At 42.1% G+C, this 22,784-nt stretch overlaps 1 protein-coding gene across 4 annotated transcripts in view; it reads left to right on the top strand.

Moving 5' to 3' along the window:
• The window catches only part of PAK1 (p21 (RAC1) activated kinase 1), a 198,063-nt gene extending 182,268 nt beyond the window's left edge, over positions 1–15,795 (top strand). For all 4 annotated transcript variants that reach the window (XM_062196757.1, XM_062196758.1, XM_062196756.1 and 1 more), the window contains exons 12-15: positions 4,019–4,118; positions 5,122–5,318; positions 7,741–7,878; positions 14,486–15,795. In XM_062196757.1, the coding sequence (XP_062052741.1) occupies positions 4,019–4,118; positions 5,122–5,318; positions 7,741–7,878; positions 14,486–14,572 (522 nt within the window). In that variant the 3' untranslated portion in view covers positions 14,573–15,795. The remainder of the gene's footprint in view (positions 1–4,018; positions 4,119–5,121; positions 5,319–7,740; positions 7,879–14,485) is intronic.
• The last annotated feature ends 6,989 nt before the right edge of the window (positions 15,796–22,784 follow it).

The raw sequence follows: 22,784 nt of genomic DNA, 5'->3' as shown, positions 1-22,784 counted from the left end.
AGTAGTGACAGTGAACGTAGTATTTTGAACAGGGTGGTCTCAGAAGATTTCACTGTAGCTTTGAGTGTCTGAATGGTGTTTAAAAGCAAGTCAGCAAAAATCTAGGGGTAAAATGTTTCTAGGCAAAACATAAAGAAAACCAAGCCAAAAAAGATACTCTCGTGTATCCTCGTTATTTTAAATTTCTAGAGTCTGTAATACACTGGTATATGAGAAAAAATAAAGTCTTTCAGAAGGCGTCCTGAGAAGCAGTGTCCTTAGGAGACAGCCAGGTTTTTACATTTCCATGAGGGCAAGAAGATGAAGGGAACGCGAGGAAGTGATACTGCATGTTTTAGTGATGATAGACCAGACCTCTGTGATGACTTAGTAACAGAAAAATTAAGAAATTAAGGAAAGATTAGAAGATTTGTTCATGTTTAAACTTTCATGGGGATGAGTATAATAATGTCATTGGGATTTGATAGTGCAAGATCTAAAGGCATTCATGTAGATTTATGTAGTTGTATATTTAATCAGTATTGGAAAAAATAAAATAATGTGAAACTAATACAGCCCTATAAAGTGTGTTCACTTTTGCATTAAGAACTTTGGGATGTAGAAGGCAACTTGGCAGGTTAATGAAATTAATACCAAGGTAGGTTTCTTAGGAGTTCTCATTTTTTTTTTCAACCACTAATACAGTGATTTTCAATCTATTATTATTATTATTATTATTATTAGCTCATAAGGAGGCTTTTAAGATATTTTTTCCTGGGGCCAGTGCCATGGTGCAGTAAGTTAATCCTCCATCTGCAGCGCCAGCATCCCATATGGGTGCCGGTTCTAGTCCCTGCTGCCCCTCTTCCAGTCCAGCTCTCTGCTATGGCCTGGGAAAGCAGTAGAAGATGGCCCAAGTCCTTGGGCCCCTGCACCCACGTGGGAGACCAGGAAGAAGCGCCTGGCTCCTGGCTTTGGATCAGTGCCGCTCTGGCCACTGCGGCCATTTGGGGAGTGAACCAACAGAAGGAAGACCTTTCTCTCTCTCGCTCTCTATCTCTCTTACTTGTCTGTAACTCTAACTCCCAAATAAAATAAATAAAATCTTTAAACAAAAGGTATTTTTTCCTAATTTTCTCTATGAGATTTTAATTTGTTTCAGATTTATTTTATTTATTTGATATAGTTATAAAGAGAAGTAGAAGCCAGGAGTCAGTAGCTTCTTCTGGGTCTCCCACGGATGCAGTTCTTGGATGCAGGGGCCTAAGAACTTGAGCCATCCTCTGGTGCTTTCCCAGGCACATTAACAGAGAGCTGGATTGGAAGTGGAGCAGCTGAGACTCAAACTGGTGCCCATATGGGATGCCAGCACTGCAGGCTAGGGCTTTAACCCATTGTGCCACAGCGCTAGCCCATGAGATTTTAATTCTACAGATAGATTGTGTGTCTGTTTATATACTATGGTCCTTTGGAGGGCCATAAACCATTGTAATGTCTAAGATTTTATTCATCTCCACTGTCAGTGGTAAAAAATACATGCATATGTGTACTTGAGAAGATAGTTTGCCTCAAATTATTCATGTGTAAACTGGAAACTGGAAGATTCACACTGTATGTGCCCATGGGATGCAATATGGATCAAAAAGTGCTTGGAGAAATTTTAAATGTTGCATAAATAGAGGCAGTATTACTATTCCTAAGTTCTAATAGATGTCATCTTCCATTTTTTAAAATAACTTTGAGATACAGTTCACATACCATATAGTTCATTCATTTGAAGTATATAATTAACTGATTATTGGTATATTTGTAGAGTTGTACAACCCATCCTCATAATGAATTTTAGATCTTTTTATCACCCGTAAAGGAAACTCTATACCTATTAACAGTATGCTGATGTCCTGGTGCCTGACTCTCTTAGCCCTAGTTTGCCTGTTCTGAACATTTCATATAAATGGAATCACATAATACATGTTCAGTTGTGACTGGCTTCTTTCACTTGGCATAATGTTTTGAAGGTTCATCTGTGTTGTGGAATGTATCAGTACTTCATTCCTTTTATTAACAAATAATATTCCATTGTGTTGATTCATTTGTAAATATTTGGGTTATTTCCTTTCTTTATTTTGGCTTTTAATGGGAAATGCTACTACAAACATTCATATACCAGCTTTTGTGTAGATATATGTTCTCATTTCTCTTGGGTATATACCTACAAGTGGAATTGTTAGTCATAGGGCAACTCTGTCCTTAACATTTTAAATTTTTTTTTGTTTGTTTTCTAAATTGGCTTACTATTTTACATTCTCACCAGTAATTTATGAAAGTTCCAGGTTTTCAGGGTCATCCTTTTGATATCCTAAGAACAAATCTTAAATTTTCAGGGAAAGGACAGTTCAATATTCATTTGTGTGTGTTTTTTTTTTTTAAGATTTATTTATTTATTTATTTGAAAGAGTTGCAGAGAGAGAGAGGTCTTTCATCTGCTGGTTCACTCCGCAAATGGCTGCAACAGCTGGAGCTGGGCTGATCTGAAGCCAGGAGCCAGGAGCTTCTTTTAGGTCTCTGTATGTGGGTGCAGGGGCCCAAAGATATGGGCCATCTTTCACTGCTTTCCCAGGCTATAGTAGAGAGCTGGATCGGAAGAAAAGCAGCCAGTACTCAAACTGTCTCCCTTATGGGATGCAGGTACTCCAGACGGCAGCTTTACCTGCTAAGCCACAGCGCTGGCCCCTTGTTTGTTCTTTAATTTAGCCATTGAAATGTTTTCAAAAAGTATAGTATTGATTTAGGGTCATTTAAATAGTATTTTCCTATTTGGTTGTATCTTTAATATTTTTTAATTAACAGAAATCTCTTTAAGAGTTTAGTTTTAGGTTGGTGGACTCAAACTATTGGATTTAGTAGAAAAGTTAACATTACGTCTTCTTTTAAAGATAGGAAAACAACACACCAGAAGTGGTTTTCCAGAATGATATGGTTGGTTAGGTAGCAGATCCAGGCATTTTAATTATAGCATTCTGTCTCTTTGTTACTCATTCTGCTTGCAAAGCCTAGAAGTTTTCCAAGGTTCTTTTCCTGTCTCCTTTACCAGTTTCAGCCACTGCTGTAACTTAAGCAAAAAATGACTTATAAATGTTTATCTTAAGATGTATAAGTTCAGTTGCCTACTGGAAATTCATCTCCATATGTTTCATAGGTGTGTCAAATTCAGCATATCCAACATAGCATAATTTCCTTGCCAAAAGAAGATTATCCTACCAACTCAGTGCTTCTGATGCCACTTCCCTGTGACTACTTTCCCAGATGTGACTCTTATTTGTTATTTTCCTCCTTTCTTCTTTAGTAATTTTTCTTGGGTAGTCATTTATTAAAAATCTAATGTGCCACAAAAATAAAGCAAAAATTGTATCATAATAAATTAGATCTCCTTGTTGGCCGGCGCCGCGGCTCACTAGGCTAATCCTCCACCTAGTGGCGCCGGCACACCGGGTTCTAGTCCCGGTCGGGGCACCGATCCCGTCCCGGTTGCCCCTCTTCCAGGCCAGCTCTCTGCTGTGACCAGGGAGTGCAGTGGAGGATGGCCCAAGTGCTTGGGCCCTGCACCCCATGGGAGACCAGGAGAAGCACCTGGCTCCTGCCATCGGATCAGCGCGGTGTGCCAGCCGCAGCGCGCCTACCGCGGCGGCCATTGGAGGGTGAACCAACGGCAAAAAGGAAGACCTTTCTCTCTGTCTCTCTCTCACTGTCCACTCTGCCTGTCAAAAATTAAAAAAAAAAAAAAAAAAAAAAAAGACAATCTCCTTGTTAAGAAATTAGTAAAAGGTGAAAAGCAGTGTGGTGTAAAAGGGTACGTGGCTAGCAGATGGCAGACTTGGTTCTAGACCTGGTGTTGCCACTGATGTAGGCCAAGTCCTTTTATTAGTTGGTGCCTTACTACTCTTATCTTAAAATGAGGAGCTTAAATTAGTTGATTTTCTCTTAAGTCTTCTGTATTACATGTCCTTTCTTTCTCCCTCTACCCACACCACTTAAATAGTGTTTGCAGGCTCTGGAGTTTCTGCATTCAAACCAGGTCATACACAGAGACATCAAGAGTGACAATATTCTACTGGGAATGGATGGCTCTGTCAAGCTAAGTAAGTAGGACTCTTAGAAGTGATAAAATTTCATCCCCTTTGGGGTCTGTTTCCTGTTGGATGATAATCATGCTAACTATAACACTTAGCAAAGGGTTTTTATTATTATGGCTATGCAGTCTTTTTATATTCTTCAATTATACCATAGAGTGCCTTTTCATTATTTTTCCATTCATTTATATGGTTAGCCCCCCCCCCCCCAAAAAAAAGGTGCATGCCTACTGTATTCTAGGTCCTGTGATGGACATTGATCTTGCATTTTACCTCCCTTTAGGGAGTTCTCAGCCTAGTATAAGAGATATGTAATGGATAAGTAGAAAAATATCTTTGTATAATTATTCATTTAGCAGACTTTTCTTGAGCATCTGTTACATGCTGGACCCTTTGGAAATATGAAGAAGTAAGACTACATAGTCCTGAGTATCAACGGCCTCCTAATTTAAATAAATGTCTAATTTCAATGTAATATGAAAGGAACTGCATACAGAACATTTGTTTTACTAGTCCAGCTACACAGGCATGTCACAAATGGATGAGCGGTTTATGGAAGGATTGTTAGCACTCTCTCACCTGGGCAAATGGTGAAGAACTGATCAAAGTTGGACCATGCTTAGTTGTAGGTGAATGACTTTAAGTCAGAGACTCATGCCTAGGGTATAGGCAAACGACCCTAGATTCCAGAATGTAAGAAGAATTTTCAAGATCAAAGCGGAATTGGGCCACACAGTCAAGGCCAAAATGGGCAGCTTGGACATTATTGCCTAGTCCCTCTAGTTTGAGGATAGATAGGAGGCTAGAAGGGATGTTTCTTATATTCTTCTTCTCTTCAAGGTTGAACAGAGACTCGACTAAGTGTTAGACGTAGCAATCAACTGACTCGCATTTTGTAAAGCCAAGAGATCGCAGAACTGGGAGCCAGGCAAAGCTAGACACCTGGGGATAGACACACAGTCAACACTTAAAGAGTACCCTAAATATATGCTTTCTGATTTTTTTTTCCTAGCTGACTTTGGATTCTGTGCACAAATAACTCCAGAGCAGAGCAAACGGAGCACCATGGTGGGAACTCCATACTGGATGGCACCGGAGGTTGTGACACGGAAGGCCTATGGGCCCAAGGTTGACATCTGGTCCCTGGGCATCATGGCGATTGAAATGATTGAAGGGGAGCCTCCATACCTCAATGAAAACCCTCTAAGAGTGAGTTACCAGTCCTAGTTCAGTTATTTTGATTATTGTCTCTAGTCCCAGGAGATGGTGCTCAGGCTATTCTCTATGCTTCTACCTGGTATGTCTCTTCTGAATAAACTTGGCACTGTTTAACTTAAATTATAAATGCTCAAAGGAAAAGAATATTAGAGGTCACTCATTCCTTTATTCAGTAATTATTTGAGTTTCTGTTATGTGTATGAAGCTGTTCTTCATACACATAACATAATAAAACAATTCCTGGTTACAGATGGTAAGTGCCATGAACAAAAATGGAATAAGGGAGTTAAGAGAGAATAGAGAAAAGCTGGGGAGGAGAGATAGAAGGAAGCTCTCTTTTTTAAGTTTTTTTTTTAAAGATTTATTTATTTTATTTGAAAGTCATAGTTACACAGAGAGAAGGAGAGGCAGAGAGAAAGAGAGAGAGAGAGGTCTTCCATCTGCTACTTCACTCCCCAGTTGGCCACAACAGCTGGAGCTGTGCTGATCCAAAGCCAGGAGCCAGGAGCTAGAGCTTCTTCTGGGTCTCCCATGTGGGTGCAGGGGTCCAAGGACTTGGGCTATCTTCTACTGTTTTCCCAGGCCATAGCAGAGAGCTGGATCAGAAGTGGAGCAGCCGGGACCCGAACTGGTTTCCATATGGGATGCTGGCACTGCAGGCAGCGGTTTTACCTGCTGTGCCATAGCGCTGACCCCTATAAGTTATTTCAATAGAAACCTGAAAGAAGTAACTGAAGAATGAACCACGAGAGTAATCTCATGCAAAGCTTTTGTAGGTGTCAAATATATAAAGGACTAGGAAAAGTCCTAAGGAGACTAGTGTCCTTGAAATGAGTGAGAAGGATGGATAGTGATAAAGTCAGAGAATTAGCAGGTAAAAACCTAGTGGGCAGTGTGAGAACTTGACTTCTGTTCTGCAGAGTTGAGACATCATTGAAGGATTTTGAGCTGAGCAGTAACATGATCTGATGTGTTTTGATTGGGTCATTTTGACTGCTTTTATGGAAAATAGACTGTGAGGTAAGAGTAGATGACCACCTGCCAGTTATGATGCATCGGGAAAACCTGCACTGGATGGGAGGTTAGAATAAGTAAGGAAAAGCAATCAGAATAAGATTCACATTTTTCCACAAGCAAAATTATCAGTCTACTTTCATCTACGTTGCTTTATTCTGCTTTCCTTCACATATTACGATGGATAAACCATTTGTGCTTTATCAAATGAATGCCCTTTACTTCATACTGGATCCAACACGATTATCTACTTAAGGACATCGGTTTTGCAGCTGTCACTTCTCCTCGTACATAACCATCTTCTACCTTTCTGTTAGATTATTCCCATTAGCACACAAAGATTATCTTTAAAAAAAATCCTCCCTTGATTGTAAATCGGTGTTCGTTTTTCAGTCTTGTTTGAACCTTTCCATAAGCCTCCTTTGGCCTCCAAGACACACTTCTCTCAGTTTTCTCATCCTAGGAAGGCTGCTGCTAGTTTTGCTCTCTCCTCCAACCTGTGAACAATGGAATAACTCCCATCTCAGTACTCAAATCTCTTTTTTCTTTAACTGCACTTACTTTCTAAGTGAGTGATCTCATCCATTGCTGATTTTAAATGCCTGTTATAATCTATCTACTAATACATTTCTTCAAATAGTCCTGACTTCTCACCCTGAACACCAGACTTCTATGCTCAGCTGTGGTCAGCATCTACACTTGAATGTCTAATAAAAACTTCAAATTAACACCTTTAAAATCAATTTGTTATTACATTCTTCCATATTCTTCACCATCTCAGTATATGGCGACTGTTTTTTTTCCCCCCAGCAATTTGGAACCAAAACCTTGCAATCATTGTTGATTCTTGCTTCTTTGATACCCTGTTCATCTTGTCAGCTATTATTTTCAGATATTTCCTGAGTTCAGCTACTGCTCACTTCTACTCCTACCGATATAGTCTAAGTCACCACTTCACTGAACTGTTACAACAGTCTCTCACAGTCTCTTTTCCATGAAACAGCTAAAATGATCTAATGAAAACATAAAGCAGATCATGTTACTCCTCAGCTCAAAATCCTCTCATGATGAACCAACTCTGCAGAATAAAGCCAGCTTCTCAGAATGACCTACTAGATCTTTATCTGCTCATGTCACTCTTGTAAATCTCTGATTATTAGAAAATGCTTCAGTGTACTTTTGTGGTTTCTTACCTTTTGATTTAAGCTTTACTCCCTGACTCTACATCCTTGTCTCAGACTTAGAATGGCTTTCCAGAGATGTGAAGATGATGATCATGGGGTATGATGGGAATAAGACTGGGGTTATCAATAGTGTCACCCTAAGCATATTGTCTGCATGTGGGTACCAAGAGTGAATCCCAACTTGAGCCCAAGATGATTTTCCATTTATATTCCAGGCCTTGTACCTCATCGCCACCAATGGAACCCCAGAGCTTCAGAACCCAGAGAAGCTGTCGGCTATTTTCCGGGACTTTCTGAACCGCTGTCTCGAGATGGATGTGGAGAAGAGAGGTTCAGCAAAAGAGCTGCTACAGGTAAGTGTCTCTGCAGGGAAGCACCAAATCCAAGGCGTCAGTTAATCCAGCCTTTTGTGCTTCATTTTTGTGTATAAAGAACTATGCTTCTGTCCCACCATTTACCACACCTGCTGTAACCCTAGCTCCCTATCCTTCATTCTGGGGCCTTTGCTCATGTTTCCATTAGCCTCTTGCTCAGCTCATTAAAACTCTACGCATCCTCATAGCTCCTTCAAATCTACTTTCTGAGCTCCTTGTTGAACTTTGCCTGTGTCTTTCTTTAACATTTCCTTTGTTTTGCAAGAATTAGTCTGACAGGATTTGCTTGAGCATTGGTGAGAAGCAGCTCTGACATGTAAATATTACACAAGTTATATTTTACAGAATAAGTGCTAATGAAATAATTCTCAACAAAGGAAACTGGGTTTAGAGCCCAGTTAGTGACCGTGGTTTCTGAAGTCTTTACTGTTTTTTTCACTGGAAACCTCTCAAATCATGGCAAAGATGTTCTACTTGTTTGGAGGGTTGTAGCAAAACCAAAAATTTACCAAGCCTTTTAAACACCAACCTGCCTAATCCTGAATTGCAGCATAATTATTTTGTATGATTTCAGAAACTGTCTTTAGAGGACCACATTTAATATTTAATTTGTATCTAAGTTTTGTGTTCCCAGTACAATTTCTTATTACTAGGATTGTTTTACTACATTGCTCCCTGGTGATTTTATTGCACATATCACATACAACTTTATGGTAGTGATTGATCTGCAGGCATATACTCTCAGTTCCTTTTGTATTATGAAGCCCAGGAGTGACTGGGCAGGGCAGGGAAGTACTTAGTGTACTGCCTTGTGTTAAAGCCAGTTATGAATATCTCTACTTCTCTGCCTTTCCCAGTGGATTATAAATTCTTTTTTATTCAAACTCTGTTTCTTCTTGTACCTGGGACAAGACTCAGAATAGGTACTCAGGGAATATTTATTGAGTAGAATGGAGCTGCTTAAAGAATTTACCTACAGTAGCCTTTCATTCTCTGGAACATAGTTAGCATCTCTTTGTAATTGAAGTTACTGATTATAGAGCACTGGCCTATTAGATAACAGAAATGGATTCTGCTAAGTGTAACCCATTAGTTTCTAGGATCCTTTGGGATTAAAAAAAAAAAAAACTTATTACAGATAGTACAATAAAGAATTAGTCTTTAAAAGTAGTTGTGTTCTGAAAACCCTAGGCTTTGAGAAATGTGCCAATAGTGTGTTGTTATAGCTGTGAAGATAGGTGTAATTCAGTATCAAATTCTCTTTTTTAGACATTTTCATTGAAAGTTTAGTTTAATTGAGATAATTTTATATCTCCATACAATTGTAAGAAACAATACAGAAAGCTTCCATATATTACTCGGTTCCTCCCACAGTGTCATCTTCAAAACAGTGGCACAGTGTCACAAAGATACAGGCATGGATTGAGTACATTGATCTATTCATATTTCTCCAGTTTTACATTGTAGTGATGTTTGTGCAAATACACTCCACTCTACAGATAGATAGATGGTAGAGTTGAACCAAACCTATGTCTATCTGGCCCAAATGTTAAATTTTGATCAAATTACTTTTATTGAGAGGTCAGTGTACTCTACAGTTTTCTTCCTGACAGGCTAATGTAACTACTAACAGATACATTATATTGGATCTTTACCACATTTTAGGCACTAAGCATTTCATATATAATGTTATTAAAGATTCATTTTATTTATCTGAAAGGTAGTTACAGAGAGAGAGAGGGGGAGACACAAAGAGAGGTCTTCCTCCCATTGTTTCACTCTTCAAATGGCCACGGCTGAGCCAGGTTGACACCAGGAGCCAGGAGTTTCTTCTAGGTCTCCCTGTGGGGTGTGGAGACCCAAGCACTTGGGCCATCCTCCACTGCTCTCACAGGCCATTAGCAGAGAGCTGGATCAGCAGTGGAGCAGCTAGGACTCTGCCTGACACTGTATGGGATGCCAGCATTGTATGTGGTGGCTTTACTGGCTATGTCACAATGCCAGCCCCACCATATATAATTTTTAATCTATTCTGCACAGCAGTCCTGTGAGTTATATGTTCTATTATTCCCATTTTTTTAGGTGTAGAAACAGAAGTTTCAAGTATTTCCTAACTTCCCTTGATTATATTGCTGAAATGTAGTGGATACAGGATTTCAACCTATGTCTAGCCCTCAAGTATGTATGCTCTTGGCCACTAATACAAACTCAGAGACTGTCAGAACTGGAAGGCTGTTAGGGCTTGTAGTTTTCTTTATTCAGAGAAGGAAACTGAGACCTCCTAGTTGGGAGCTATTCTTTCAACTCAGGGGAGTTAAAGAAACATGTGGTCTGAGAACATTGATTCTAGTGTATATTTTTTTTAACACTGCTTTTTTTTGACAGGCTGAGTTAAGAGAGAGAGACAGAGAGAAAGGTCTTCCTTTTCCATTGGTTCACCCCCCAAATGGCTGCTATAGCTGGCGCGCTGCGCCGATCTGAAGCCAGGAGCCAGGTGCTTCCTCCTGGTCTCCCATGCGGGTGTAGGGCCCAAGCACTTGGGCCATCCTCCACTGCACTCCCGGGCCACAGCAGAGAGCTGGACTGGAAGAGGAGCAACCGGGACAGAACCGGCACCCCAACTGGGACTAGAACCCGGGGTGCTGGCGCCGCAGGTGGAGGATTAGTCTAGTGAGCCGCGGTGCCGGCCTGATTCTAGTGTGTATTGTAAAGATTCAGAACCATAACTCTTAAAATCTTTTTCTTAAGATTTATTTGAAAGGCAGTTCAACAGCTAGGGAGAGAGAGACAGATCTTCTATCCATTGGTTGACTCCCAAAATTGGCACAACAGCACCACAACTGGACCATACTGAACCCAGGAACCAGGAATCCAATCCTGTTCTCACACAGAGAAGACCATTCTCTGTGGTCTTCCCAGACCCATTAGTAGGAAGTTTAATTGGAAGCAGAACATTTGGAGCTAAAACCAGCACTCTGATATGGGACGCCAAAATTGCAAATGGCTGTTTAACGCTCTATGGTACACCAGTCCACACTTAAAATCTTAAATCATGAAGGTTTCACATATTTTTCTCCTGTGAGAACACATTTATGGACAGAAAAATACAGGATGATAAATTGGAACTCATATTTTCATAATTTAATGGAGATCTTTGATAGTAATAATAACTTCCTGTTCTTAATACCTCTCTATACTCTGTCATAAAAGAAGTCAAATCAACTTTCAGCAAATGTTTGTGTGTATGTGTCTATACATATATGAGGGTACTTCAAAAGTTTGTGGGCCAGCGCCGTAGCTTAACAGGCTAATCCTCCGCCTTGTGGTGCCGGCACACCGGGTTCTAGTCCCGGTTGGGGTGCCAGATTCTATCCCGGTTGCCCCTCTTCCAGGCCAGCTCTCTGCTGTGGCCCAGGAGTGCAGTGGAGGATGGCCCAGGTCCTTGGGCCCTGCACCCGCATGGGAGACCAGGAGAAGCACCTGGCTCCTGGCTTCAGATCAGTGAGATACGCTGGCTGCAGCGGCCATTGGAGGGTGAACCAACGGCAAAAGGAATACCTTTCTCTCTGTCTCTCTCTCTCACTGTCCACTCTGCCTGTCAAAAAAAAAAAAAAAAAAAAAAAAGTTTGTGAACAGGGGCCGGCACTATGGTGTAGCAGATAAAGCTGCCGCATGTAGTGCCGGCATCCCATGTGTGCACTGGTTCAAGTCCCAGCTGCTCCACTTCTGATCCAGCTCTCTGCTATGGCCTGAGAAAGCAGTAGAAGATGGTCCAAGTCCTTGGGCCCCCTGCACCCGCATGGGAGACCTGGAGGAAGCTCCTGGCACCCGGCTTCAGATCAGCACAGCTCCAGCTGTTGCGCCATCTGGGGAGTAAACCAGCAGATGGAAGACCTCTCTCTCTGCCTCTCCTCTCTCTGTGTAACTCTGATTTCCAGATAACTAAATAAATCTTTTAAAAGGCCGGCGCCGTGGCTTAACAGGCTAATCCTCCTCCTTGCGGCGCTGGCACACCGGGTTCTAGTCCCGGTCGGGGCGCCGGATTCTATCCCGGTTGCCCCTGTTCCAGGCCAGCTCTCTGCTATGGCCCGGGAAGGCAATGGAGGATGGCCCAAGTCCCTGGGCCCTGCACCCTCATGGGAGACCAGGAGAAGCACCTGGCTCCTGGCTTTGGATCAGCGCAGTGCGCCAGCCTCAGCGGCCATTGGAGGGTGAACCAACGGCAAAAAGGAAGACCTTTCTCTCTGTCTCTCTCTCTCACTATCCACTCTGCCTGTCAAAAGAAAAAAAAATCTTTTAAAAAAAAGTTTATGGACAATAGAATTAAGATAAAATTTATTTTACTAGAAAAGACTTTGAAATCCATGTATACTTTTTTCATAATACAATTTTTTATGGACTTTTTGAGATCCTTTGTATGCAAGAATTTCAAAAACTTTTTGTATCAGAATAAACTTATCTTTTAGTTCTATTTTCCATGAATTTTTTTTAAATACTCTCATATATAGTATGACTAATAAAGGAAACTACAAGTATGGGAAGAGAATCAGATGTGCCTACCATCTGACCTAACTAACTGCTTAACTATCAAGTTTCTGTCCTATAGCCAGGACAGAGGGGAAAAAAAAAGTATGTCAGTTCCTGTATTGGAAGGAAGGGGTCTTCAGAAAGTTTGTGGTAGGGTGAGCACTTGGTATTGTGTTTAAGACACTGGTTAAGATGCCATATTTAAAACATCAGAGTGCCTGAGTTAAGTCCCAGCCCTAGGTCCTGACTCTAGCTTCCTGATAATGCAGACCTTAGGAGGCAACGGTGATGGCTGACATGACTGGGTTACTGCCACTCACTTATGGGACACCTGAATTGAGTGTCTAGCTCCCAGCTTTGTCCTCGCCTGGGAGCTTTGGGAGCATTTGGGGGAGTAAAACCACAAATGGGAGCTGTCTCTGTATTTCTTTCAAATAAAAATTAAAACAAAAAAAAGGTCATGGAAAAATGAAATTTAAAAATACTGCAAATTTTCATAAACTTTTTGAAGCCCCCTCCTGTTTCTTATCAAATGAATGAAATACCCCACATCCTCAAGAGACAAAGCTTTTTTACCACTAAATCTAAAAAAAAAAAAAAAAAGGTACACAAAGAATTAATTTTCCTTTACAGTTTTACTGAAAATGTAGATGCAGTGTTCATATGGTGTTTTCTCCTAAATATACTGTGAAAGTTGAGTATGTCCCAAAGTTCAACCCAGGGAAAGTGATCTGGGAAAAGACCACATTATATATATATACACACACACACACACATATATACATATATATATATATATTTTTTTTATTTATTTACTTATTTTTTGACAGGCAGAGTTAGACAGTGAGAGAGACAGAGAGAAAGGTCTTCCTTCCATTGCTTCACCCCCCAAATGGCCGCCACGGCCGGCACACTGTGCCGATCTGAAGCCAGGAGCCAGGTGCTTCCTCTTGGTCTCCCATGCGGGTGCAGGGCCCAAGCACTTGGGCCATTCTCTACTTCCTTACTGGGCCACAGCAGAGAGCTGGCCTGGAAGAGGGGCAACCGGGACAGAACCGGTGCCCCAACCGGGACTAGAACCTGGAGTGCTGGTGCTGCAGGCGGAGGATTAGCCTAGTGAGCCTCGGTGCCGACCAAAAGACCACTATTGAAATCCTTGTTAGATTATTTAGAACAACAAATTCCTAGACCAGTGCTCCTGAGATACAATATTACAGTGTACCACTTGGTCATTACCTTCCCCATTATTATTCTGATTATCACCATAATTAGTCTTTCTTAATTAGAAATGGAGTCATGCAATATGAATTATTGTCTTTCTCATGTCTTGCTTATAGCAATCAACTAATCTATGGGATTTGCCCTGTACTCAGCATATAAATTATCTATTCGTTTTTATTGCTGTGTAACTTTTAAAAACATTTTTATTTTTTACTTATTTGAGAGGCATAGAGAGGAGGGGGGAGATTGGTGAGAGAGATTGACAGACAGAGAAATCCCATCCCTGGATCCCTCCACAGATGTCCATAATGGTCCTGTGCAGTGGGCCAAAGCCAGGAGTTGAGAACTCAGTCCAAGTCTTCAATGTGAGTGGCAGAGACCTTCCTACTTGAGACATTACCTGCTGCTTCCTAGGGTATACATTGGCAGGATGCTGGAATCAGGAGTGAAATTGGAACTCGAACCCAGGCCCTCTGATAAGGAATGTGGATGTACTGAGCCATGTCTTAACCTCTAGGCCAAATGCCAACCCTGTTAAATGTGTTAAATGATCGTAACACTATTTCTTCTTCTGTTCACTTGGATCTTGGGCAACATTCCAGCTATTGACTTGAATGTACCTAGGACTGGAATTGGATATAGAGTAAGTATGTTTATCTGTAGATAGACTGCCAAAGAGTTTTCCAAAGTGGTTTATCTTTGATTTCCTTCAATTTGGGGATGACCTGCAGTTCTCCAGGTAGTGTCTTACACACACATGTATGCCCTGTGTTTTATAATGGTTCTAAAGAAGAATGCTAAATAGTCATGTGTCTTTTGTTCCTTTTCTCCACTCTAGCATCAATTCCTGAAGATTGCCAAGCCCCTCTCCAGCCTCACTCCACTGATCGCTGCAGCAAAGGAGGCAACCAAGAACAATCACTAAAACCATGCTCACCCCAGCCTCATTGTGCCAAGCCTTCTGTGAAGTAAATGCTCATTTCAGAAATTCCAGCCCCTGATGCCCTCCTCTCCTGGCCTTGCTTCTCCCATTTTCCTGGTCTAGCGCTCTCAAGACTTTAATCCTGGGAAATCATGTGTCCAGCATTGAAGAGAACTGCGACTGGATGCCTGATCAGATGATGGCCGTTTCTAAATAAGGAATTCCCTCCTATGTGTAGATATGAGGGTGGTTTATGATCAAGGGTTTATCTGAATAAACCTTTGGATCACTATTTCTACATTATAAAATCTCTACCACTATCCCCACTCCCCCACCCCGCAACCAGTTTTTGAATATATAGTTATGTTTTGATAACATTACCAATTTATTATTAGTTGAGATTTCTTTAGTGCTTGCCTTTATGTGACTAGACTGCCCAGTCACCTCAATGTACTTGAAAACTGGAACAGTTGGGAATGCCATGGGGTTTGATAATCTGCCAGGGACACGAAGTGGCTCAGCTTCCTGGACCATGACTTTAGCACAGCTGATTCTGCTGTGGAAGAACTACCACATTTTTATTTGTGTGCTTCTAGCTGCTGTTTGGGAGGACCTTGACCCAGTAATGTTCCCCATGCTATTTCTTGTGAAATGGTCTTGGCTATGTAGCAGCTTTTGTTTCCCTGCATCCCCTAGGCTGCTGCCCCCATTCTGTCCTTGTTTATAACTCAGAGGTTTCGTAGGGCACATGGTGAGTGAGAGCATTGGGAGAAGTCAGGGAAAAAAAAAAGTAGGTACTTTTAGAGCAAGGCTGGGCATTAGTACCTGGCCGGCTATACTTCCGTGATGTTTTAAGAACACAGCTTCTTTTTCCATCTGGGATAAGGAGCTGAAAGATTAACTCAGATCTTCTGATGGCCTAAATCTTTGGGTCAGAGGAACAGGTCTCCAAATCTGAGACTACATGGTAGTTTTGGATGGATTTGGTGGCCCCTGATTTTAAGATGCATGGCCAAGCTCTCTGCAAATGGAAATGCTTACACTGGTGTTGAGGATGTTTGCTACCTCCTGCTTTCTTTGTGGATTTGGTCCTCTCTCTATAGTAGGACACCTGGCCAGCACTGTGGCTTGTCACGTCAGCCCACTGACTACCTTGTCATGCTCGGAGGTGTCATTGCCTCTGCAGCACAAGTTTCTGTTTCCTTCAATAAAAGGAGATGAAAATATTCTTGGAGTCTGCCTTTCTTTCTCCCCTCCTTTATTTCCTTCTGATTTTTTCTATTTTTTATATGAAATTATTTAAAAAAAAGGTTCTTCCTGAACCATTTGAAAGTAAGTTGTCAAAAGGAGGGACCCTTCACCACCATATACTTTGATGTTTATTTGTTGTTCTTAACATTTTTTAAAAAATTAAATTATAGAAATGGGCCCAAACTATTTGTACTGTTTAAAGAATAATTTATAGACTCACATGTATCCAGCACTCAAAAAAAAAAAAAAAAAAAAAAAAAGGAACACTGCTAGTATCCAGGACCTGCTCTGTCTTGCCATTCCCTTTCTTATTACAGTCTCCACAACAGGGAACCAATATCCTGACTTTTGGTGAAATCACTCTCTTACTTGTCTTTCACCATATTCATATGTATTCTAAGACAGTTTAGTTCTTTTTTTTTTTTTTTAAGCTTTAAATAAACATTGGTTCCACCCCAAGATTATATTTTCAAGATAGATGTTTGTGGTTCTATGTTAGTTGTGTGTAGCTCTGTTTCACTTATTATTGCTGCTTTAAAACACTGGAGAGTAAAGGTTCTTTGTCCAAGACTAACCTCCCGAGGACTGCCCCCCTCCCAAAGCAGTTGGTTTCTGCACAGCCTTTTCTCAGTTGGCTAAAGTCAGTGCTTAAGGCAGTCAGCCTGATAGAATGTTCAGTAGACTAATCAGGTACTTATTTTTATCACATCGTATGAGGGATCTTCAGAGAGTTCATGGAAAATGTCATTTTTAATAAAATTATAAAAGGGGCAGTTGTGGCACAGTGGATTAAGCTGCCACTTGCAATACCAGCATCATATATGACTGCCAATTCAAGTCCCAGATGCCTCACTTCTTTTTTTTTTTTTTAAGATTTACTTATTCATGTGAAAGGTAGAGTTACAGAGAGGCTGAGGCAGAGAGAGAGAAACATCTTCCATCTGCTGGTTTACTCCCCAGATGGCTGCAAAGGCTGGAGCTGCACCGATCTGAAGCCAGGAGCCAGGAGTTTCTTCTGGGTCTCCCATGCTGGTGCAAGGGCCCAAGGACTTGGGCTACCTTCTGGTTTCCCAGGCCATAGCAGAGAGCTGGATCAGAAGTGGAGCAGCCGGGATTCAAAACTGGCACCCATATGGGATTCCAGCACTGCAGGCAGCGGCTTCACCCGCTACACCACAGTGCCAGTCTTTATGCCCCACTTCTGGTATTGCTTCCTGCTAATGAGCCTGGGAAATCAGCAGAAGATGGCTCATGTTCTTGTGTCCCTGCCACCACATGGGAGACCTGTATGGAGTTCCTGGCTCTCGGTGTCCAGATGGCCCAGCCTTGCCATTAACAAACATTTGGGGAATAAACCAGCAGATAAAAAGTCTACCCCCTCACCCTGTAACTCTGCCTTTCAAATAAATAACTAAATCTTTAGGGGAAAAATGCATGGATTTTGATATTTTTTTGCAGAAAGTTTTAATTCCATTTTTACCATGAACATGAAATACCCTGTAGAGCTACAACCATGAGGCTGGATTCCCCAGCTGTAGTCATGCTAGAGAAAATACTTCTTAATCTAAGGTGATAGGAGCTAGAGGCCAGTGTTCTTTCCTGTGGCACTATTATTGTATCCCAGCACCATCATATTAGAGAAAGGCTGGTGCTTCCTGGGTGTGCAAATTACAATCCTCACAGCTCAAAGCCTGGAATCCTTCTCTGGGACTTTGACATCTGGGCCCAGTAGATCTTACAGTCTACCCAAAAGGTGGTGGTATTGGAGTTTCCACACACTGGCTACTGCCCCTGTCACATGAGTTTCTGTCAATAAACAAGATCCCCACAGGCCTGGAGTTTATGTTGCCTGATCAGCTGCCTTTGCTTGCTAACTGCTGTAGTAACTGGGTATTATGGAAACAGAGACCAAGACTGAGTGGGAAAACGCACTCTTAGAATACAACAGCTGGCCAGCCAAATCCAAGAGCTGAGATTGTGGCTCACTGGTTACAGGAATGAAACCTGAGAAGGAAAGCATCTTAAATTTACATTCCTGGGACCGTGTAGTGGTGTAGTGGGTAAAAGAATTATGTGGAGCATTTATTACAATCTCTAGAACGAAACAAAACAGAGAATACCTTAAAGCACATTAGAAATGTATTGCTCAGACCCAACGCTGGCCATCTGGCCATAAAGTCAACCTTGCTCTTGGAGGAGCATGCGCGGCCACGCCCGCCCCGCCCACCCGCGCTCGGGCCGCCTGCTCTAGTCAGGCCTCCATCTTGAGAGACGGTGATCTCAAACCGAATCGAGATTTGCGTGGCCTTCGGGACTGGGGAGTCGCCGTAAGTGGTGTGTCCAGCCCCCGCCGCCTCCTCAGAGTCCCCACAGCAGGAAGTACTTCAGTGTTGCCGGCCGGCAGCCAAACCGGGGTCCTTCAGCCGCTGCCTCCCACGGCCGTTGAGCCCGGGGCCGCGGTTCTCCCCGGGGCTCGGGAGGACGCTGAGCCCTGGGGGCTTCCGCCTCGCCCATCCCCAGTCCCGGCCTCGGCCTCGGGGAGAGGGAGAGGCGAGGGCGAGGCGGGGTGTGGAGAGAGCTTCCCACCGGGCGCCCCGCCCAGGGTCTTGCAGGGCCTTGCAGGGCTGGGGGCTCGGCGCCTCCTGTCCCGCGGGAGGGCCCGGGCGCCGACCTCCCTGTGGCCCCGTGGACGCGGACGAGGTGTGTGTGGCGCTTGTCAGCCGCGGCCGGCGCCCCCAGCTTTGTCACTCCGTCACCGGTGAAGGCCGGGGACGTCCTCTGCGGTGGGGCGGACTGGGAGGAATGGGGTTCGCATCTAGAATGTTGAGGCGCCTGCGAGAATCCCGGACAGATTTCAGTGGGCTCCTGCATATGTAAGTGTGGAAAATGGTGGTGGTAGTTGTGCTCGTTAAAAAGCCGCGTGTTGACTCGGTGTCAAGTAGTTTCCCCTCCTCTCAGTCACAGAGCGTCAGCCCGTGGACACCCCAGTATTTGCAGTTAGTCACATCCACTTCTATACATATAGTAATTTCAGCATCAGCGAATTCCATTTTTTTCTCATTTTCGTTGTGTTTCCCTTTGACCCATGTGTTTTTATTAGTGCGTTTAATTTCCAGGTGTGGAACTTTCTAGTCATCTTTTATGGATTTCTGGCTAAATTGCACTGTAGTCAAAAAATACATTCTTAAGTTATCAGTTTCTTAAAGTTTACTGAAACCAGTTGTGTGGCTCAATCTCTTTCAGTAAATGCCCATGTCCACTTAAAATGAATGTATATTCAACAATTGTCTAGGGTGTTCTGTAAATGTTAATTAAAACTAATTTGTTAAGTCATCTATATTTTTACTTTTTTTTTTTTTTGGTCTGCTTATTCTGCCCTTTACTGAAAAAAGGATATTGAATCTTCCACCATGATTCTGGATTTGGCTTTATTTTTTACAGGCTATGTGATTGGATACAAATTATAAAATCTTAAAAATTTTTTTTTTTTTATTATGAACTGTCCCTCTATGTCTTGTAATGCTTTTTTTGCCTGGAGATTTACTTCATCTGCTGATTTTCAGTGAACTCGGTCTCAATTCTTCACCCTTCTTATAGTTGCAGACATAGTGTTCACACCCCTTGCTTTGTGCCTTTGCTATGCTGCCATGAGGTTACCTGTGCTGATTTTTCACTTTGGGCTCAATCATGTGAGCAGACAACTTTGAAGCAGAAGCTTGCCCTCTGGGGCTTGGTCTTCTGGACAAATTCATAACCGTGAGAATGTACTCAGGCCAGTGAATGACACGTGGTTGAGTGAAACATGGAACAGAGCCAAGTTGTCCCAGTCATACTAGCTGAGGCTAGACAAGATCAGCACCACAGTGGCTGGGACTGGGCCATGCCAAAGTCAGGTGACAGGAGCTTTATCTGGGTCTCCCACGTGGGTGCTGGGGTAAAGGCCTTGAGCCATCCTCTGCTACTTTTCCCAGGTGCATTAGCAGGCACCTGGATCAGAAGTGGAGTAGACAGCACTCAAAACTGCCATCCATATGGGATGCCGGTGTCGCAGGCAGCAGCTTAACCCCTTAGGCCACAATGCCAGCCCACAGACCAAACTCTTGTAAGGAGCCTATGATTAGTTTTTGTTGCTTTAATACCATTAGATAATTTTTCTTGTTCTGAAACTTATTTAAATCACTTATATTTATCATAATTTTTAATTTAGGTTTGAATCTGTCAATGTTTTCTGTATGTCCTCCTATTCTTTGTTCTCTTTTCACTTTCTTCTTTTGATTTGCTCATTTTTATTCTATTTCACCTTTTAGCTTTAAAAAATCTTTATTGAGGCATAACTTGATGCCATAAATTACACATATTTAAAAGGTACTATTTATTTAAGATTGCTCCAAAACAGGGGATGAATTTGGAAGGGCAAGATAGACTATTTAAGAGGCTGTTGGAATACTTAAGAGGACCTGAGCTGAGGCAAGGACCAAGTTGTGAAATTATGAGAACTTGGTCACCTTAAAGGGCTTTACTCAATCTGTATATTTGTTAATTTAGGTTTTAAGAGGAAGAACTGGGTAGCAAGGAAGTTGAAAATGGTTGACTGGAATTATGGACACCCCAAAGATGTCTAGGTCCTAATCCTTAGAACCTGTGAATTCGATGGTCTCATCCTGATGTGAGAAAAGCACTTTAAAGATGTGATTTAAGTTAAGGGTCTTGGGATGGAGAGAGTAACTGGATTATTCAGGTGGTCCTAATATATTAACGGTGGTCCTTAAAAGAAGGAGGCAAAAGAATCAGAGCAGGAGAGAAGGTGAAAAATGTGAAGATAGAAAGATGGACGGTAAGAAGCAGGTGGTTTCTCAAAAGCTGGGAAAGGTAAAGTGATGGACTCTCCCTTAGAACCTGGAGAAGCAACAACATCTTGCTGGTAACCTTGATTGCTGCCCAGTGAAATCTATTTTGGAGTTCTGATCTCCAGAAATAGAAGATAATGAATTTCAGCTGCTTTTGAGTCACTGCATGTGCTGTGATTTGTTACAGTAGCAGTAGGAAACTAACGGAGTGGACTTCATAATCCTTTGGCTTATAACAACATTTGTTTGATATTTATTCACTGCCTACTTTGCACTAAAGATGCTTGGGATGCATGAGGGAACTGAAAAAGACCCCATGGAAAATATGAGTACACTTTAGGATGTGAAGACAGAAAGATGAACAATATATTAATAAGTTACATACTTTCCTATGGGGGAGGGGAAGAAAAGCATAGAACTGGAGTTAGGAGGGAGTAGCAGGTTGCAGTATTAAATAGGGTGGTTAGGGTAGACTTACTGAGAAGGTGACATTTGAGCAAGGAAGATCATATAGTCCTCTGGGATTTATTTTTATGGGAGGGGTGAATTAATTGGTACAGAGTATCTAATTCTTATATTGCGAATGCTGATGGGAAGCCAGGGTGTGGTTGTTGTTACCTAACAACTTCATCTCTACCCATGTTTTAGAAAAGGGGGACAGCAGGCAGCATATGGATGGCAGGATGGTGATTTTTTAAAAAAATATATTTATTTTATTTGAGAGGCAAAGTTACCGAGAGGCAGAGAGAGAGAGAGAGAGAGAGAGAGAGAGAGTCTTTCATCTGCTGGTTCACTCCCCAGACAGCCACAATGGCCAGAGCTGTGTGGATCTGAAACCAGGAGCTTTTCTGGGTCTCCCACGTGGGTGCAGGGGCCCCAAGGACTTGGGTCATCTTCTACTGCTTTCCCAGGCCATAGCAGAGAGCTGGATTGGAAGTGGAGCAGTTGGGTCTCAAACCAGGCACCTATATGGGATGCTGGCACTGCAGATGGCGGCTTTTCCCTGCTACACAACAGCACCGGCCTCTAGGATGGGGATTTTTGGTATTTTGGGTGAGAGTGGATACTTGGTTATTATTTGAGGCCAGTAAAACCTTTCTGGGCCTGAACTTATTTCCCTCTGTGTTTGTTCTTTTTACAAGTCTTTCATGACTCTCAAAAAGTGTATCACAGACTGTTTGCTCCAAGAGTCCTCTATAATAAATGGCACCTGCACCCTGTTAGCCTCAGACTGAGGTACAGCTGAACAGGAAGCCAGTGTTCAGAGCAATGAGGAGGCCCTTCCCTTTCTTCTCCACCTGTACCAAGGCTGAAATTACCCCTGCTAGTGGAGTTACTCTCTTGCAATAGGCCTGAGTCTGTCAGTAATATTTATACTTTTTACAATTGCTTATCTAATTGTCTAGCTTCCCAAATAGATATAAAATCTATGTAAATATAAAATCTATTTCACAAAAATTAATAGCATTTATATCCACAAATATCACCATGGCTGAGAAAGAATTTGTAAGATCATTCCATTCACACTGGCTACAAAAAAAAAAAACTAAATAACTTGCAATAAATTCAACCAAGAATGAGAAAGATCTATACCATGAAAATTAAAAAACATTAAGAAAAGAAATGGAAGAAGACACAAAAAAATGGAAAAAAATCTTTCATGTTCATGGATTGGAAGAGTTAGTGTCATCAAAATGCCCATACTACCCAAAGCAATTTACAGATTCAACACAATCCTGATCAAATACCAAGGGAATTCTTCTCAGATCTAGAAAAGGGGCCAGTGCTGTGGCATAGCGGGTAAAGCCACCACCTACGGTGCCGGTAACTTAAATGGGTACTGGTTTGAGTCCTGGCAGCTCCATTTCCGATCCAGCTCCCTGCTAATGTGCCTGGGAAAGCAGTAGAAAATAGCCAAGTCCTTGGGCCCCTGCACCCATGTGGGACACACAGAAGAAGCTCCTGGCTTCAGATCTGGCCATTGCAGCCATTTGGGGAGTGAACCAGTGGATGAAAGATCTCTCTCTCTCTCCCTCTCCCTCTTGCTCTCTCAACTCTGCCTTTCAAATAAATGAATAAATCTTAAAAAAAAGGAGACTATGAATAGCTAAAGCAAT

The sequence above is a fragment of the Lepus europaeus genome, chromosome 7, assembly GCF_033115175.1.
Source record: "Lepus europaeus isolate LE1 chromosome 7, mLepTim1.pri, whole genome shotgun sequence".
Classification (NCBI taxonomy): Eukaryota; Metazoa; Chordata; class Mammalia; order Lagomorpha; family Leporidae; genus Lepus; species Lepus europaeus.
The sequence above is the reverse complement of the archived record's forward strand: the minus strand, read 5'-3'. Positions and strand labels throughout refer to the sequence as shown.